This window comes from Chinchilla lanigera, unplaced genomic scaffold (genome assembly GCF_000276665.1).
Source record: "Chinchilla lanigera isolate Chin_1 unplaced genomic scaffold, ChiLan1.0 scaffold00014, whole genome shotgun sequence".
In the NCBI taxonomy this organism is placed as follows: domain Eukaryota; kingdom Metazoa; phylum Chordata; class Mammalia; order Rodentia; family Chinchillidae; genus Chinchilla; species Chinchilla lanigera.
In genome coordinates, this window is record NW_004955415.1 from 19,310,237 (window position 1) to 19,325,701 (window position 15,465).

The 15,465-nt window shown below is 42.7% G+C and overlaps 1 protein-coding gene across 6 annotated transcripts in view; it reads left to right on the forward strand.

Annotated features, from left to right (window-relative positions):
* Plcb4 (phospholipase C, beta 4) overlaps positions 1-15,465 on the forward strand; it is a 353,965-nt gene that overhangs the window by 202,117 nt on the left and 136,383 nt on the right. For all 6 annotated transcript variants that reach the window (XM_013512270.1, XM_013512271.1, XM_005380865.2 and 3 more), the window contains exon 4: positions 686-790. In XM_013512270.1, the coding sequence (XP_013367724.1) occupies positions 707-790 (84 nt within the window). In that variant the 5' untranslated portion in view covers positions 686-706. The remainder of the gene's footprint in view (positions 1-685; positions 791-15,465) is intronic.

Below are 15,465 nucleotides of genomic sequence, written 5' to 3' on the forward strand. Positions count from 1 at the left end.
GGGTCCTGATGCACGCGCTGCCCTCAGGGAGTAGCTGGGAAATACCTGGCTCTCTCCGCGCGTTTCAGCTGGGAACCGTGGCGGTGTGGGCGAGAACAGACTGGAGCCCAGGTGTCTAGCCGCTCCTGGAACACTCTTGTTTTGATTTTGTCTTCATTGTTGTTTTGCTAGTTTTTTTAATCTTTAAAACAAAATAAAATAAAAATAAGTTTTTAAAAATTTTGTCCACTAAGAAAAAAAAATTCCGCTGGAGACAGATGTTTTGCCATCTTTCTCTGTAGCATGGCAAGTCATGGAGGTCACCACACTGGTTGTTTTATTTATTTAGCTTTTGGTGTGCTGGGGATTGATTCCAGGAGCTTCGCACCTGTTCTAAACCACTAAGATGCACCCCCTCCCGAGCATGTTGTCTTTTTGGTGCTAACACTGTAGTTGGTTATCTAGGGATCTACAGATCTGTTTTTCAGGGTAGAAGGAGTGAATGATGATGTGTTTCCAGGGTTAGAGACAGGGAGAAGAAAAGTTGGGGCCAGATGAAGGGAATAAGAAAAGAGTTTATAGATTTATTTCATACATAAAAGGAATAGTTTCGCAAATACATGAATACAAAACAGTTAACCCTCCACCAAATAACCGTGGCCACTTGTTTTTTAATTTCATGCACTAATGTGATATTCTTTTTCAGTTTTAGGTCTGGAATATCATCATGGCCAAACCTTATGAATTCAACTGGCAGAAGGAAGTGCCTTCCTTTTTGCAAGAAGGAGCAGTTTTTGACAGATACGAAGAGGTAAAGAAATGTTCTAAATCTTTTCTCTCGAAAATCCTGATAATTATTTAATTTTAATTGCAGCATTGTGTAACTACTGTTTAACATGGTGAGAATATCTTTGAGGTTTGTAATTTGGAGTAGTTGGAAAGAGGTAAGTTACGAAATTTAAAAATGATACTATAATTTATTGAGTGCTTACCATGTGCCAGATACTATAATGACAGTGGTATTTTAATTTATTGAGAGTGCGCCATATGCCAAGATACCCTCTAAGCACTTTGTGTGTATTTTTTGTTTAACTTCTCACTACAAACTTGTAAGATTGTCACAATTATTGTTCTGGTTTCACAGTTACATTTCATGTAGTAACAGTTTTTGGTTAATGAATTGTGCTTGGCATCCTTTTCATATAAACCTTCCCATTTATTATGAATGACATAATGGGCTGAGTTTTGGGCTAGTCCTTTGCCTTTGTTCCTGTTCCTTCTATGTGTTTCAAACTTTGCCTAAGTCTGCTTCTCTTATTTATATGTTGTGTCCTTGCATAGTCGGAATGCTCAGGACTCTTTATAGAGCAGGGCTTTTGGACCACCTGTTTAGCAAGATTGAATGGGTGACCTAAGGTCTCATTTGCATTAAAAATACACTGTTTTTCTTAGATTGCCTTTTGAGATGATTTGGAGAAAGTATGTGATGGAATTGGTATTGGGATTGCCTCTAAAATAGAGTAAAAGGTAAAAGTCATTCAAGTTGCATTTAGAGTCCTGGAGTTAGTTCCTTTCAAAATTGAGGAAAAGGGGGCGGGGCTACTTGGAAAGCTGGCTCAGATTCTCAGATGCAGAAAATACCTGTTTACAGGGACTTCTGTGGGCAGACTTGATTTAATTATTGACTAGATTTTTCCAATGTATCATAGGACTCTGTGGATTTATAGAATACTCACTTTTTAAGTAAACAGAATTGAAAAGGCAGTGGGTGGGCTAAAATGTGGTCACTGTTCCCATGTTTCATTGAAATACGGAGGTGACAGCTATTCATCTATCTAAAACATTAGCACTACCAGGAACTAGCAGTTAACAGCAGTTTGCTATAAGTATAAATAAAATAATATTATGCACCTAGAGGCATCTTGTTCTCCTTTGTTTAACATGCTTCTGTAACTCCTCCCTGTAGGAGGAAGAAATCCTTGGGATAAAATAGACGGCCTTCCATAACTTGGCTCTTACCTAACCACTGCAGACTCATTTACCTCCAGTTTCCTCTGCACATCCTCCTCATTAGCCATAGCACATGCTTCCAGTTTCCCCCAAACTACTCCATCTGATGCTTTGCATATGTTAACCTCTTTTCTGGAGATGCACTTGTTTCTACATATTTGATGTTTCTACATATTTAACTGTGAAGTCCCACTCGTTCTTCAGAACCTAGATGAGAAATCTTTACATCTATGATATCTTGGATCACCCATGCAGTAATATAAACCCTGTGCCCTCACTCACCTACCCTTGCTCATATTATACTGCCTTTACATTTTATTTCATGTTCTGTCTCTGCTATACTTCTCTTCATTTCTGGAAGTCAAAGGCTGTATTTTACTTATCCTCCTATCCTTCCTTCCTTCTGCCCTCCCTCCCTCCCTCTCTGTCTTTCATCCTTCCTCCCTCCCTCCCTTCTTTCCTCCCCACTTCCTGCTTCCCCTTCTTCCTTCTCACCCTTCCTTTTTTGCCGGGCCTCAAACCCGGGACTTCTATGCATTCTCCTCATGAACACTACCACTGAGCTAGACCCCCAGCGGTTTCATAAGAGAACTTGATAATCCTTGAGATCCATAAAGGTCTGAGTTTCAACAGATTCAAATACTAGATAAATCATTTGAAATACTTGGCTTTTAAATAAAAAGTTATCACCTTATCCATTTTATATAGTTCAAATCCAATACAAAGTAAGTTATTATAGTTAACTATGTACATGTGCTTTACACAGCTTAACAAAAAAGGTCAAGGACACACACAGAAGCATAGTCAAGTCTTTCTCCCAGCTGAGCTGGGTCAAGGCTGATGCTGTATGGGAGAAAACATATTATCTTTCCTTACCCATTGCTAAGCAATAGCTGAAATTACCTACCAAAAGGCTGATAAGAAAAACCCCTATGTTTTACATGACATGGGAGCCTTCAGAAATGAAGACTCGAAGAAGCAGGGAAAACTCTGCATTCTTTTTTATTTGCACAGTTTTGCAATACATAATAAATCCATTCATCGTGGGGAATTGATGCAGATACATGTCTCACCTTGATCCTTTCTCTCCCCTTTGCCCTCTCCTCCCTCCCATCTCCCCAACCCCTTCATCACCTTCCCATCTTCTCAAAGCCTGTCTGCCTGTGAAATCTGAACATTCTTGAGCTGAGGCTTGATGGAGATTGGACAGTCATGCAGAAGTAGTACTGGACAAATGGAGTATGGCTGAATAGTGATAAACTGGGGGAAACTTAGCAAGCAAGGCTGTTGGTCAGATTTTCCTTCATGTTCCTCTGTCTTCAGCGATAAGGGTATTATTTTCTTCTGAGTATGGGAGGATCCCTCTGGAATGAGACTGCTATATTTGGTTATGAAGCATCCCCCTCCTTAAAGGCAATGTGCTTTTGCCAGTGGGTGGTGTGTGGGGAGCAGTGGTGGAAACTTTAGAAAGTGGAGCCTATTTGGAGGAAGTGAGTCACTGGGGACATGCCTTTGGCCCCCCCTGCAGTCACCATAAACTGAACACCTTTACTCCACCATGCTCTCCCATCATGCTGCTCTGCCTCAGCACAGGCCCCTAAACAGTGGAGCCACATAGCTGCCCATGGACTGGTACCATGGCCAAAGTAACTCTTTCTTCCTTTCACTTGATTGTCTTGGGTTTTTTTTTTTTCAGTACCAGGGATCGATCTCACAACCTTGTGTTTGCCAGGAAGGCGCTTATTCCTCTGAGCTATATCCCCAGCCTTGTCTTGAGTATTTTTTTAACAGTAGTGGAAAGCTGACTCACAGAGAGGGGCTTGTGAAGGAAGGCCAGCTAGGTGGCAGAACCCACTCAAGGGAGAAGAGGGCAAGGGGAAGGTGAATGAGACCTTCCTGCTTCTGCTGTTGTCTCAAAGGCCAGAGTGTTGTATTTGGCGTGGGATATCCTGAACGCCATCAATGCCCATGTGCTTTGGTATGAACTGTTGTGAAGTATCTCTCCCTGAATATTTGCAGCTTCCTAAAGGTAGGTTTCCAGGATCTAGAGAGCTATAGAATAGTTACTTTGTACTACATAATTCAGAGAAAGTCACTTGGAAGAAAGAAAATGTAATCACTGGCTGAATATCTCTCCCACTGTCCTGTAAGCAAAAAACACATTAGAGGAAATAACTTTTCTTGGTAAGTAAAATAAGCATAATTTAATGCATTGGAGGTTCTTCCATTCTAATTCATTTTCTCTTTTGTGTTGATAGTGTTTTCTATTGCTCTGATGAAAGTCAGTTTTCTATTGCTCTGATGAAATACCAGCATTGTTTACTTAAAAGGAGGCAGGTTCATTTTGGCTCAGTTTGAGATGTTTGCTGACTTGGCCCCATTGCCTTTTGGCTGTCTCCAGGCTAACATCATAGCCAGTGTGCATGGTGGCTAAAGCTGCTCTTGGCGGCTGGGAAGCAAAGAGATAGAGCAAGGAGCAAAGGCCTCAGGTTTCCTCAAGGACTCACCCCCCCAAGTGACGTCACTTCCTTCCACTAGATCTTGCTTCCTACTGATTCCACCATCTCCCAACAGCATCACAGGCTGGGGACCAGGTCTTTAGTATGTGGGCCTCTGGGGACATTGAAATCCAAAGCATAACAATGATCCTCTGTGGTTATTACTCACCACATCTCACCCTTAGAACATACTTCTGAAGGTTTTTGTTCTTCTTGCAAGTTGCCCAGAAAACAAGGTAAAGCCAGAAGAAAAAGAAACTGGACAAAGTACTAAATATACCCCAGATACACTTTTAGCTTTCTGGGGTGGTATTATTTCACCTAGAATCAAAGCAAAAAAGTTTGAACTTCATAAAGAAAACACATCTGTTCCTAGTAGCATATGAAACTGGAAAACCAAATAGTATATCAAGCTGGAGGACGGCGACTTTTTATTATCATTTCCTAGTTCTATAAGATGCAGTTCATAGGGGCCACAATCATTAAAATATTTGTAAAAATATAAGCAAATAGTGCTTATTGTTACAATTTGCACATGAGTAGCACTAAAAGATCTCAGCTGACAATGTGAAGACTGAGAAGTGAAGAAAACCAAGCCCAAGCACCCCAGCAGTGTCACAGCAGAGAGACTGTCTTGAGAAGGTGCATGAATGCTTTTGGCATCTTCTGGTAACTACTGTGTCACTGTAACTTGAAGTATCAGGGAAATGTCCAACAGTGTTCCGTGTACTCATTTTAAAAAGCATTGAAGTCATTTAAGTAGTGGATGATCGTTTGCTAGATCATGAAAAATGTTTTCAACAGCTATTCTTTTTGCAAAAAAAAAAAAAATCTATATATGTAGTGGATGCATGATCTTGTTATTTCTGCATTACTGAGAATTCTTTTGAAGCAGCTGACAGTTCAGATACCACGTGTCACAGAGGCTTGTGTGGTAGCACCTCATCGTGTTGTCATGCTGCTTCCAACTCTTTTCCTAATGCCACCTGACTTATAAGTTACTTAAATGCAAAGAGTTTTGTTTTCTAAGTGATGCTTAATACTAATTCTTTTTTTTTTTTTTTTTTTTTTTTTGGTTTTTCTCCTGTACCGGGAACCGAACTCACGACCTTGCGCTTGCCAGGCAGGCGCTTTTGCCTCTGAGCTAAATCCCCAGCCCCTAATACTAATTCTTTAGAGAATTCGCTCATGCTGAAACGAGAAACAATAGAGCTGTTCTTTTTGTTTTGTTTGTTCTCAGCAGAGTTTTTGGAAACACATGCAATCCAAATATTGCACTGGGCCATTTTCCTGACTTTCCTTTAATATCCCAGGGAAAGGACTGACAACACAGTAAGCATGGTGGTGCACACAGGTAATCCCAGGTACTTGGGAGGCTGAGGCAGGAGAATAACAAGTTTGAAGCCAGCTGGGGCAATATAGGGAAACCTGTCTCAAAATAAGAAAGAGGGCCCATTGCTGGCTTCTCTTCTCTTCCTGGCCATCCTACACACCCACACTCTCTGGATGATGCCTGCTGTCCCCCAAAGCCTTTTTACCTCCCAGTTTTCTGACCTGTTGACTGTTCCAAGTTGTTCTCCTCCTGAAACCCATTATATCATCAAATCCCAGAACCCCAACGATGTTGTGTGAAATGGATTTTTGATAACAATTTGGTGGCTGCCGAGGAGAGTTGCAGCACACAGCAGGAACACATGAAGATTAAAAATTAGAAGCTGGGCATGGTGGTGCACACTTGCAATACCACCTACCCGGGATGCTGAGGCAGGAAGATCACCAAGTCCAAGGCCCGCCTGGACAAAATAGCATGACTGTGTTTCAAAATACAATTTTAGAAGGTCTGAGGACAGAGTCCCTTGATAGAGTGCTAGTCTAGCATGCACTAGGCTCCATCCCTTGCACTGCCAACAAACAAACAAACAAGAAAATAGAAATCTTGTGTCTAATGCTGTCTCTCTTTATCTTCTTTTGTCCTGGTCCATCACCAGGGGCCACGCTCTTCTTCCTTTACTCTCCTGTCTTGCTCATTTCCTGAGCCTATCCTTTCCATTTTACTCTCTCCTTTGTTCCAGACACACTATTTTTAAAAATCAATATTTTCCTTTCAAGCTAAGGAAGAAAATCCTGGTTTCTTCTCCTTCTGAGCCTTTGCCCTTCTTGGACCTCACATTCTTCTGAGCTCTGCCCTTTAGCATAAGCTTGCAGAGCAGTATGTGTACTTAAAACAAATAAGCCAACAAAGTCGGAAAACTGATTTATCCTTGATCTTATTTCCAAGCTTTGGGTAATTTACTTTGTACCTACAAAGTACAGCTATTGGGCTGAAAGAAGAAAGCATAGCATTGTCTCGGGTAGCCTTTATATTGGAAGGTCCTTACACAACCATCATGATGATGGTAATGACGCTTAATAGTTTCTAAGTTTTTAAACTTTGTTAACCAAACAGAACATGAAAATGACTTAACATGGAAACTAAGGCAGACAACAGCTATTGGAAAGTAGCAGTGGCTGGAGAACTGCAAGAGAAAGAGGAGGGCTTGTATGCTCAGCCACAGTTCCTGTAGGAAATGGAGCTTATGTCTACATGTTTAAGTGTAAAAAGAGCCAAAAGGCTATCGCAAAATGAAAAATAATGAAATTTTAAATTTGAAGAAGGAGGAAAGCAAGGAAAATGAGCTGACCTGAGCTCACTGTTTGCACTTTTATCCTAAGGAAGTTAGGAATTCATGTACCTCAGTTGCAAGCTGACTTGCTGTGAGTTCTTCTTTTTTCCAGCTTCATCCCCTACTATAATTGAGCATTTAAAACAAACAGAAAGGTTCAGATATTGCTGTATTATCCAACAAAGGACATTCAGGCTTCTCAATCTGAAACTCCAGGCCAGTAGCACTTTTCTGCCCCTCCACTCTCTACTTTCTGCCTTCCCCCAATCCTGGTGTGACGCAGAGGTGGTGACATTCTTTTAGAAGAGAGAGAGCTCACCACAGAGGGCAGTAGCCCAGGAATCTAAGAGAAGAGGGCTTCCTCAGGCTGTCTTGACTGACAAGTCAACCAGCCAATCAGAGCACAGCTAGTATGAGCAGCAAACCACGGCTTATACATGGGGCTCGGGGGCCACAGCACACTATGCTGAGGAAGTGGCTCGTCCAGCTCAGGCAGAGAGTGGGATCCTGGAGATCGGAGGCTGAATCTACAGATAACCACAACTTACATGGCTTTCCTCTCAAGCCTAAGGCCTTGGCATTCAATTCTGAAAGATGTAGGGAGCTTTTCAGTGGGGAAAGGGTTAATTCTGGATGAGAGACCAGGTCCTTGTCTGAGGGGAGGGGATGGGCCTGAGGGATTGCTGGACATACAGTTGGAAACACAGGGGGTAATTTTGAGTTTTGGAAGGAATCGAGGAATTGACCAAACAGCGTGAAACCTGCTGGACATAGAAGATGAGAAAAAACAAGAATGTGAAATGAAGGTGGCTTTTCCCACCTGGGACAGGCAGCTCCCATGCTGAGCAGAGAGAATGCAAGAGCCAGGCTGCCCTGCTGGGCGACACTGCCGCTGTTTTTTACCTGAAGTGGAGAATCTAAAACCAAAAATGGTGCTTAGCTAATAGGAAATCTGTATTATCTAAGAAACAAACACTTTGCAAATCATAAAGTTCATAGAAGTTTTAAAAGTAATTGAGCAGACAGGGATCATTAGTAAAAGAAAAGTCTTAGAATTAAGCAAATGGGTACCTTTCCTTCTTGGTCCTGCACTCTCAGGGCAACTGCTGGCACCTGGAGATGTTAAACAACGGGTTCCTTAGGGCTCTGCGGTAGGTACCACTGCAGTCCTCGGGAGAGAATCATTTTAGTATTGAAGTACTCTGTTTTAGAAAGAGGTGTTTTATGCCAAGCAATTTTTCTAGACTTTTACAGCAAGGTTTGGCAGCGGGTCTCTCGCCACTCTCCCTACTGTGGGGATGATAGGCGATTAACTGGGACTCAGAGCGGCTGTTTGGACCTCGGCCAGCACCCTAAAGCTCAGCCTCCAGTCTCTCTGCACTTAAGAATCACCTGGACAACGTCCCTCAAATACCACTGCTCACTCCCTCCTGAATGTTACTGGGTTGCTCTGGTTTGGGGCCCACAAATTAGTATTTCTTACAAATCAGTGAATACATGTAATATGCAACTGAGGTTGAAAAACAGTCTTAAAGATTATCATGTACAGTATCATTGATGCTGTGTTTATTGGATGGTAAGTGCAGTAAGAATTACTGATCACATGTAGGTAGAAGGTGATACTGTGATTTACCAGGCTGGCCTGAAAGCCTGTTTATGCAGACAGATTTGGGAGAAGCTTTCATAATCAGAGTTTCTTCATTAAGGGTTAGAATGTAAATGTATATATTTATATGTACAGATTACAAATTCTATATATTGTGTAGAACTCATCATGTTAAAGTCATTAAGCTACAACAACCTGTGTTACAGATTAGCAGTGTTAAGCAATCTTGAATATAACTGTCTGTAAATGACTCCTAAATGTTCTTCTTTTGCCAGAGACATCATTACTTACACCATTTTATAATTATAAGATACTGAAGGAACAAATGAGAAACAAATGAGAAAGCATTTTCTTAGATGAAATTTAGAGTAGGTTGGAAAATATAGAAGATAATTTTTAAGTCATTTTCAGTTACAGCTTCAGTAGGATATATTCTGTTAATCCATAGTGCTAGCCATGGTTCTATGGGGCTGAGTTAAGCTAGTGAACAAGACAAAATCTCAGGCTTTGGGTGATTTTTAGTCCAGTTGCAGAAGATGGGTGTTGTAGCTGGGGTTTTGCATGGGGAAATACAATACAGGACACTTAATTACAAGATTATTTTATAATAGTCACCCAAAGAGTCATATACAAAGAGTGCAAAAAATCTGTTCACACATTAAAGACCAAAGAATCCAGCTCAGGGTCTGCATCGCATGGTAATGTCCTACATGAGTCCAGCTGAAGACCTAAAACCCATAACAGTGCCCCTCACGAGTCCAACTGGTGGCCAAAAGCCCATGACGATGCTTCATGCAGGCGTGTTTCACGGTTCTGTGTTGGGAATGTCCAAAGGTCAGTGGTGAAAGCAACAAAGTTTATACCAACAGGATGAAGGCTCTGTGCTAGCAGGCTGAGGGATCTTCACTGGAGCCCGGAAGCCACCTGTTATGGTTTGTGTTTGGATGTCCCCCCAAAGCCTCATGTAGTCTTGGGGTGGAATTCTAGAGTTTATGATTGATTCATGGTCCAATGTTGAAATTATGGATGTGAGCGCTGCACCCGCCTGGGGTGGGTAGTTTGCATTACAGTGTAAGGGAGAGAAAGAGGATACTTGTTGCTGCTGCTCCTCCCTTTTGTCTCTCCTTGCTTTTGCTATCTTCCCCTGCCATGAACTGTTGCCCTCTGCCATGTGACACTCTGCCTTGGATCCAGCTGAATATGGACTGAAACCTCCACAAACTATGAGCTAAATAAATCTTACCTTCCTTAATTCTGGGTGTCTGGTATTTTGTCTCAGCAACAAGAGAAAAGTAACCAAGACACAACCCTCAAAGTAAGAACCTGAGCTCACCTGAAAGGTACCACAGCCATCCTCACTGACAGTGAGGTCGCAAGCTCCTCCAATGATGAGAACAGCTGGCTCCTATCAGGAAAGGCAGCACAACAAGCTTCTCAAGGAGACTGAGCAGTGCACCATCTTCCCCTCTGGAGCCAGGAAGCGATGCTCAAACTGAGGACCAGAGCTCCCTCAAAGTGGGGACCAGAGCTCCCTCACAGTGGGGACCAGAGCTCCCTCAAAGTGAACCATAGCTGTTCTCAACAACAACAATGTCCCAAGCTCCTTAGACAATGAGAACAACCGAGTTCATCAGGAAAGCCAGCGTGACAAGTTCCTGAGAGAACTAACAGCAGCCCCAGGAAAACCAACAGCTCCCAACAACTTCTCTACTTTTTCCTCTCCAGTTCTGCCTCTTATGTTGCTGGCAACAATCCTCAGATGGGCTCCCACACTCAGCACCACACTGGTTCAGTTCAGCAGGGTGTTAAAAGTTGACCACCAGTTGTCAATGCACCACAGTGGGAAATAAACCAGGGAGCATAGAAATGAGCAAGTAAGTTTCTGTTAATATTAAATATAATCATAAAGGAGTGGTGAAAGAGACAGACACTGAAGAGTTGGGAGTGGGCAGTGGTGTGGGTTTGGTGTTAGAGGACAAACCTACTCAGGAGCTGATGCTTAATGTGACAGGTGAGTGATAAAAAAGAAACCAGTTTGACCAAGAAGTAAGGAAAAAGCTAGATGGCAATGACAGGGAGTATGGAGTGGAACAAACACCTTTACGTCAGGGCTGGGAAGCAGAACAAGAACACGAGAACCCTGGTTCCACTGCCCTCCTCAAGTGCACATCCCCAAGGACCCCAGGATCTTGCACAACATCCCACCTGGCAGAGGGTCCATCACCTCCCAGGAGTGCCACCCTGAGAACCAAGCCTTCAACACGTGAGTTTTGGGGAACAGTTAAGATCCAAATCACAACAAGGCCCAAAAACTTGGGAACATCAAGACATTAAGAAGATTAACTTCTTTTTAATCCTTCTTTCTAGCTATGTCTCCACAGGTGTCTTAGTGACTTTTCTGTCATAGCTGAGACAAAATACCCAACATCCAAAGTTAAAGGAGGGAAGGTTTATTTAGCTCACAGTCTGTAGAGGTTTCAATCCATAATCAGCTGACTCTAAGGCAGGGTGGATCGCAGACAGGCATAGCAGAGGAGAAGGAAATTAGAGTGGGCAGAAGGTAGCAAAACAAACAAGGGATGAAATAAATACATCTGCCTAAAAGCCTCCAATAGTAGTTATGCCACCACCTCAACATTAGATTGCCTTGAAATTTTCTCTGCCATATTAATTAGTCCACTGCCTTTAATCTCAGTTTCAGGCAAAGTCCCTGGACATGAACAAAATGCAGACAAACTTTCTGCCAAAGCATAACTAACATAATCTGGAGTCAAAAAGCCAATGCAGTCTTTCTTTCCAGCAGAAACCTCCTGAGCATGGTCTTTTATGGCAGAATTTCTATCAGCCTTCTGGTCTTCTGAGCTCTGACCAGAATCTCTCATCAAGTACAGGTAAGGCATTCCAGGGCTAGTTTTTCAGCCAAACCTTTCCAAACTCTTCCCACAGCCATTTCTGAAGGCTCCTGAACCACATGGTCAGATGGCATCACGGCAACAATCCCATTTCTCTGGCACCAAATTCTGTCTTAGTTACTTTTCTCTCATTGATGAGACAAAATACCCAACACCAAAAGTTAAAGAGGAAGGCTTATTTAGCTCAGTTTGTACAGGTTTCAGTCCATAATTGGCACATGACAGAGGAGCACCACCAAGGAGAGAAGGTTCATGGCAGGCAGAAGGTAGCAAAGCAACCAAGCAACAGGTGGCCACAGCTCTTTCTATCCCTTATATCTTACCCAGGCTATGTAGGGCAGGTAGCACTCACAATCTTCATCCTAATGCCCTTGATCTTAGCATTACACAAACATGAATCAGTCTCAGCATCACACACTTTAGATCCAGCCACCTCTGTAAAAACCCCACCTATGACCACATGAGGCTTTAGGGGCCATCTAGACACAAGCCATAACAACAGGCAATTTTCTTTCTTATGTTTTGAGATAGTGTCTTTCTACTAGGCATGCTGCCTCAGCCTATCTAGTAGCTATGACTACAAATGCCACCACTATACCTAGCTCCACAAATAAAAGTTTGTGGTTGTGTCATTGTTATTTTTGTTGTTTTATTGCATTGAGGATTGAACCCAGGGCTATATACATGGTTGACAAGCACCCTGCCACTGAGCTATATCCCTGGCCCTCACAAACCACTTTGCTTAACCTCTCTGCCCTAGAACCTAGGAGATGTGAGGGCAGATGTGTCTGAAGAGCATCGGTGTTTTACTTAATGATTCTGATTCTATGCCGACCTGCCTTCAGGACCTTTTCTTGTCATCAGAGCCCTGTGACTTCTTCCTTTGGTGATGCAGTTGTGGCCAGGCCCCTGGGCATTACATCTGTTGACCCAAACATGGAAACAACCCAAATACGAAAATACCCATTACATCCCTTGGCCCAAACACGGAAACAACCCAAAGCATCAGCCAGGTGCTTTTGCAAAAGCACCCAGATCAATTGTTTCCTCTAGTCCAGTCTTTAAAATAACAGTATTGCCAGTGTTAGCTGGTCTTTCACGCCCCCAGAGCCTAACACTCTTTGTCATCTAAGCATGACATGTTTAAGGAAAGGCATGTGTGGTTTAGAGAGTTCTGGAAGGTAAGTGGACTTGAAGACAAAGGACTTTGGTTTGAACCATGACCCTGACATTTACAAGTTATAACTTTAAGCAAGTTCCTTTACTTGTCTCAGTGAACAGTGGCCTTGTCTCAAATAGGAACAATATACCTATGACAGAGGCTCCCTGTAGGAGAGTGTGAGACACCCTGTGTGTTCAGGTGCCTCTTCTGAGAGCACGTTCCACTGTCATTGAGACAAGGCTTGCTTTGTTGTGTTCCAAATCCTTAGCCAGAGTGAATGAAATGTTCAACCCTTAACTCAAGGAGCGCTATTATGTACTGTAAAGAGCTGTTACTAATCAGGCTCCTAATGATCAAGTCCTAAAGTTTCTGGGAGTGAAATGGCTTTTGGTTTCCTGGACCTTTGATTCTCTGCCTTCAAACGGGTTAGTTCCTTAGGAGTCCAGGATGATTGTGGGTTTTTGCCACATGGGTACCTGACACACATGTGCTCCTTTATTTGAGGATGAGTTTAGAAGAGCAAGTTCAAATCAGTCTATAGACCCACTGCCCATCCCTATGTGCCCCTTAGGTGCTAGGTAGAGGAAGAGCCACTTTCGGAGAAAAGGAAAGGGTGTTTGGTGAGAGCAAAGAAAAACCGTGCATGTTAAATGAGAGGCCCAACAGAGGGTGCTAAGTTGTACAGAAACATCTAGAAAGTAGAACACAGAGGAATCTCAGAGTCCAGGAATGAGCTTTGGGGTGGGATCCAGCAGCCTGTGCTTCAGGAGCTCTTCCAGGGGTCCTGACGATGCAGATTAGATTTGAGAACTGCTGAGGCACAGGGCAAGGTAAGATGCTTTAGACTCCTTCCCTGGAAGGAGTTACCACACTTCAAGCTTGACTGACTGCAAAACAGAGTTGCAGGGAGGCACAGAGAAAAAGCATGAGCCTGGTTTGAGCCCCCGGGGAAGCATGATCTCAAGTCTGAAATGAAACAATGAGAAAGGGAGGAAAGGGCATGTGATGGGGACATGAAGAGACAAGAGTTTAAAAAGTATTCCATTACTGTCAATAATTGCATCCATTTTTTCTGTTTACCAACCTACTCGAAAGCTCAGAGACCTAAGATAGTGACCATGTGGTCCAAGAATTGGAGTGTCAGCACAATAAAATGGGCACATGGAAACATATAAAAGTTTTCTGGACCAATTGGGAGCTGTTTCACTTCCATCCTACATGCTTCACATCCCCTTCCAAATAGTTGCTTCTGGGCTGTAGCCAATTTTTGCTACCTTTCCTAGGCTGCAGCAAGTCAGAGACCCAAGCAGTGTAGAGGCACATCCATTGTTCCATGGGAGAAGAGGAAAAGTCACTTTGCAAAGGGTGTAGATGCAGGGAGGGTGGAGGATTGTGCCCCTGTTGTCAATAACCTTAGTTACTCTAGGTCCCCGCTGCGTAGCAGAATATCTTATGTTAGCAAGGCACAGAGCATGCTTCAATACACTTTTTTCTTTAAAGAGCCAGATATGATGTATTTTAGGTCTTGCTAGCCATACAGCCATGGCTACTCCACTCTGTCACTGCAGCACAAAAGCAGCCTTAGACATAAATGGTGTGTAAATAAGTGCATGGGCTGTGTTTCCATGAGGTTGTGTTTTCAGAAGCAGACTAGATTTGACCTGAAAGCAGGAGTTTACAGACATCTAGCATAAGGACAAATGATGCCATATAAACACAATGACAAATTAGTTTTAATGCTAATGATGAAGTAATTTTAGTTTCAAGTAATCACTCTGTCTAGCTCATTTTATCTTATGACCTTGTTGTTACATTTTTAATTCAGTCATCCTCCATTACTTTTCCTTTTATCAATAGATCATTGTATCAGTTTCTGACACAGAAGAGAGTCCCCTTGTGTTTCTTTGCTTTGCTTTCTCCTCTCATTTTTGCATTCTTTTCCTCTCTGTGAAGTTCCTTTGGGTTTGCTTTTCTTCATTTCTTCACAGAGGTAGAAGATAATTCTATTTCCTGGAGGAATAGAAGCATCTCACCCATGAAATAGTGTCTGAGTCAGTCTGGTGGAAAACTCTTAAGACTCGAGATCCCTGCGTCAAGGTTGTGAGAAGGACAGCTTATTTATGGGAAGACATGAGGCGCATTCATTAGGAAGCTAGGGAAGGAAGTCTGGGGCGGCATTAGATTTACAAGGAGCTCATGGGAACAAAACAATGAGTCAATAATATTAAAATGGAAGGCACTAGCTGAGCAGCTACTTCACACCTAAATATGACTGGGACGTGCTGAAGAAGTTACTCAGATCTCTGATGGTGAACTAAAAGTGCTGAGTTTGTATGGCTTCTTTTTAGCCTGCAATATAAATGAGAAAATATGTGATACCAGTTACTGCAAGCTGTACTTCTGTGCAGCAAGTGACGAGGATGGTGGTGGCGAGGATATCATTTTAATTAGGGTTAATGAGTACAGTCTCATGAGTCTCCAGGCTGATGGTGCCCAGGCCCACAGATCTCCCTGCCTTCATTCTTTTTGCATCTTCTCTTTGGAACTGTACTTTGTAAATATGTGGGGTGCAGCCATTGAATTAATAGAGTTCATTCAAGTGTGAACAAACGAACAGTCAGATGAACTAGGCAGC